Source organism: Eptesicus fuscus, chromosome 2 (assembly GCF_027574615.1).
Source record: "Eptesicus fuscus isolate TK198812 chromosome 2, DD_ASM_mEF_20220401, whole genome shotgun sequence".
Taxonomy (NCBI): domain Eukaryota; kingdom Metazoa; phylum Chordata; class Mammalia; order Chiroptera; family Vespertilionidae; genus Eptesicus; species Eptesicus fuscus.
The window spans coordinates 117,522,454-117,525,978 of NC_072474.1; the positions used below are offsets into that span (position 1 = coordinate 117,522,454).

Genomic DNA, 3,525 nt, shown 5'->3' on the forward strand with positions numbered 1-3,525 from the left:
AAATGATGGACACATGCTTTTTTTACTTCTTTTGCTGGGTATAGCTTAATTAACAGGCAACAATTAACACGATAACAGTAACAATGAAGGAATCTGTGGTTGCTGCCCTGGAGCCTAGGGCATTTGCTTGTGCCCTGAGGGGTCTGGAAGAAGTTACAAGTTACCCTGACATTTCAATGATATGTTATCATAGATGCAAAAGGACAATTAGGCTCAGTTAACGTAAAGATTGACCTTTGTCAGGGAAGATGCTGGCCTAGGACATGTCCAGTATAAAGTGCTTTTTAGTGAAAATGTTTTAAGTTCAGACCATCATTTGTGGCTACTTTAGGTCACTGAGTTTGCCAGGCCGCCATGCAGGCCTCCCCTGCGCCAGTCAGGTTAGTATGTGGCGGTCTTTCATCCAAAGCAGGGAATTTAACTTTGCTGTAATGACATTGCATGTGTGCAAGTAGCTACAGGGAAGCCTGACATGGATGCAATGGCACATGGGTCTGTTTCCTCCTCTCTTATTTTCACCTTAGCATTCAGGGACAGGGTTCCCACCTCCCCCTCCTCAAACCCAGCTGACTCTACGCCCAGCCCCACCCACGGCCACGCCCTATCATTGTTGCCTCAGCTGACCCAGCCACTCTGCCTTTGGCAGGAAGTGGCCACTGCAGATGGAGGGTATCAGGTTTCACTGAGGACACTCCCTCTCTCCATTCCCATCCACGGTTCTCCCCCACCTAGGGCATGAGGCTGGCAGAGGGCCCGGTCACCCTCAGGACGCCCCTCTTGCTGCTTGGGCTCTGGGTGGTGCTGGCTCCCGCCCAGTGTTCTCAAGGTCGTCCCTCCTGGCGCTACATCTCCTCGGAGGTGGTGATTCCCAGGAAGGAGCTGCACCATGGCAAAGCCGTGCTGGCAGCAGGCTGGCTCTCCTACAGCCTGAGGTTCGGGGGCCAGAGACACGTCCTCCACATGCGGCGAAAGAGACTCTTTTGGCCTGGACAGCTGGTGGTGATGACGCAGGATGACCAGGGGGCCTTGCAGGTGGACTACCCCTATTTCCCTCTCGACTGTTACTACCTGGGCTACCTTGAGGACATCCCTCTCTCCATGGTCACCGTGAACACGTGCTATGGGGGCCTGGAAGGCATCATGAAGGTGGATGACCTGGCCTATGAAATCAAACCCCTCAAGGATTCCCAGAGGTTTGAGCACATCGTTTCTCAGATCGTAGCCGACACTAACGCCATAGGACCCATGTCCACGCTGGGACACAAGGCTGAGAGGCACCCGCTGTTCTCTGACCCGAACCCCAGTGCAGCCTCCAGGCTCAGCAGTAAGCTCTATCCATCCCACAGTACAACTATGAAAGGCTGTCTCATGAGTGCCCATTCCACTTATACTCTGTACAACAATGTGTCACGGTGTGCCCAATTCCTGGTACATCTAGGTAGTTTAATAGACGCCATGTTGCGAGGTATCGAAATGAGGTACTACATCAGCCTCATTGTCATTTATAATAGGGGAGAGCCAGCAGATATGAACGACTATGATGTGCCAGAAGGTCCATTTGCTCAGAATTATGCTGCCAATATTTACAATGTATTTGAGCCACATTCAGGCTTAATCGTGAAAAGAGATGGGCCCCATGAACTTAATTTCGAACCACCTATCTACGGACTATGCTCAAGCGTAGGTCTCATCTTTCTGGGCCACCTATCCAGACATTATCTATTGTTATCAATTATAGCCTCCCACCAACTAGGGGCCCTTTTCGGTCTGTATTTAGATAAGAAGGATTGTGTTTGCCAGAGAAGGGCCACCTGCATTATGAACAGGTACCCTGTGTTGACAGATTCATTCAGTAACTGTTCCTTTGCACACGTACAAAACATATTTTATAATTTTGGAGACTGCCTTTTTGAACATGAAATAGTGTATTCAAACAGAAGCCTGACACCCACTCGATGTGGAAACTCTGTGGTGGAAGACAAAGAGCAGTGTGACTGTGGGACCTTCAAGCAGTGTTACACCAACCCATGCTGCGACAGTGACTGCCGCTTTACACCTGGGAGCATTTGTAACGGGGAAACCTGCTGCACCAACTGCACCTACACGCCCGCGGGGACGCTCTGCAGACCAATCCAGAACATCTGTGACCTTCCCGAGTACTGCAAGGGGAAGGACATGCGGTGCCCCAGTGATTTTTATCTGCAAGATGGAACCCCGTGCACCGAGGACGGCTACTGCTACCATGGCAATTGTACGGACCGCAGTATGCACTGCAAGGAGATCTTTGGGGAAGGGGCGCTGAACGCTCCCGACGTCTGCTATCGCATAAATAAAAAGGGCAACCGATTTGGACACTGTAAACTTAATTTAAAATACAGAATAACACCTTGTGCTGATGCTGACGTGAAGTGTGGACGCCTACAGTGTGTCAACGTCACTCATCTGCCTCGGTTGCAGGAACATGTGGGGTTCCATCACTCCATATTAGGGGGGTTCTTGTGTTTTGGGGTGGGTGCACACCGAGGGACAAGCACAACTGATGTTGGTATTGTGAGACCTGGTACCCCCTGTGGGCGTGGAAAGTTCTGTCTCAAGAGATATTGCAATGCTACTCTGGCGGCCATAAACTACAACTGTCCCCCTTCGAAATGCAACTACAGGGGCGTGTGCAACAATAAAAGGAACTGCCATTGCCATGTAGGCTGGGACCCTCCCCGGTGCATAAACACTGGAGCCGGAGGGAGTGTGGACAGCGGACCCCCTCCAAGAAGAACGCGGACAGTGAGGGAAAGTGGTATGTCAGTGGTGTATTTGAGAATCGTTTTTGGTCGCTTGCTTGCCCTCATAGCTGCACTCCTCTTCGGTGTAGCCACGAATGTGAGAACTGTCCAGACCACTACAGTCACTGAAGTGAACGTTCGTAGGAAGTAAACAACAAGTCAGCCTTCGGACCCCTGTACAACTCAGGCAACATGAAGAAACACCTGCAAAAAGTCACCATATCCGGCTGGCAGAGCTCAAGCCCACATTTGTGAGCGGCTGCAGGGGTCCTGGCCCACATCCAGGGTGTGCACCGTGGATGTTTTCACACCACTCTCTCTGACAGCTCGCTGGCCAGCGTCTGCAATAAAGCTTGAGCACCGCAATTTGGCATTCTGTGCAGTCCTTGTAGATCTGTAAGAGCCCTGAGTGAGCCTGAGGTTCGGGCCTGGAGAGGAGACCTGGCCAGCTGCTGGCCTTGCGCTGTGGACGCCTGTCCCAGGATTAGTGACAGTGGCCACAGGTTCCTTTACGGCCAATTCCTGAGAGCTCCCCACAATTGTGCCCTTGAGCACCGAGTGTCCCTCAGTCCCTGGGTAAGGTCTCCTCTAAACTGCTTGGGTTCAGGGCAATGGCGAGCTCCTCCCCTCCCCCAAACCTGCCTGTTTCACACGGGGTTGGGGGAGGGTGGGTGTGGGCTGTGGGCTGACAGTGAGGGTTTCTTGTCTGCTAGTGACCCCTGAGCGCCCTGGAGAGCACCCTTCC

The 3,525-nt window shown here is 52.1% G+C and overlaps 1 protein-coding gene across 1 annotated transcript; it reads left to right on the forward strand.

Moving 5' to 3' along the window:
• Positions 1 to 735: 735 nt before the first annotated feature.
• On the forward strand, positions 736 to 3,137 carry LOC129147316 (disintegrin and metalloproteinase domain-containing protein 21-like). The gene has a single exon (XM_054708926.1). The coding sequence runs from the start codon at positions 736 to 738 to the stop codon at positions 2,929 to 2,931; it is 2,196 nt and encodes a 731-aa protein (XP_054564901.1). The 3' UTR covers positions 2,932 to 3,137.
• The last annotated feature ends 388 nt before the right edge of the window (positions 3,138 to 3,525 follow it).

What these genes read in the sequence shown, in the direction of transcription:
- LOC129147316 (XM_054708926.1), top strand. Translation starts at nt 736, where the DNA reads ATGAGGCTGGCAGAGGGCCCGGTCACCCTCAGGACGCCCCTCTTGCTG.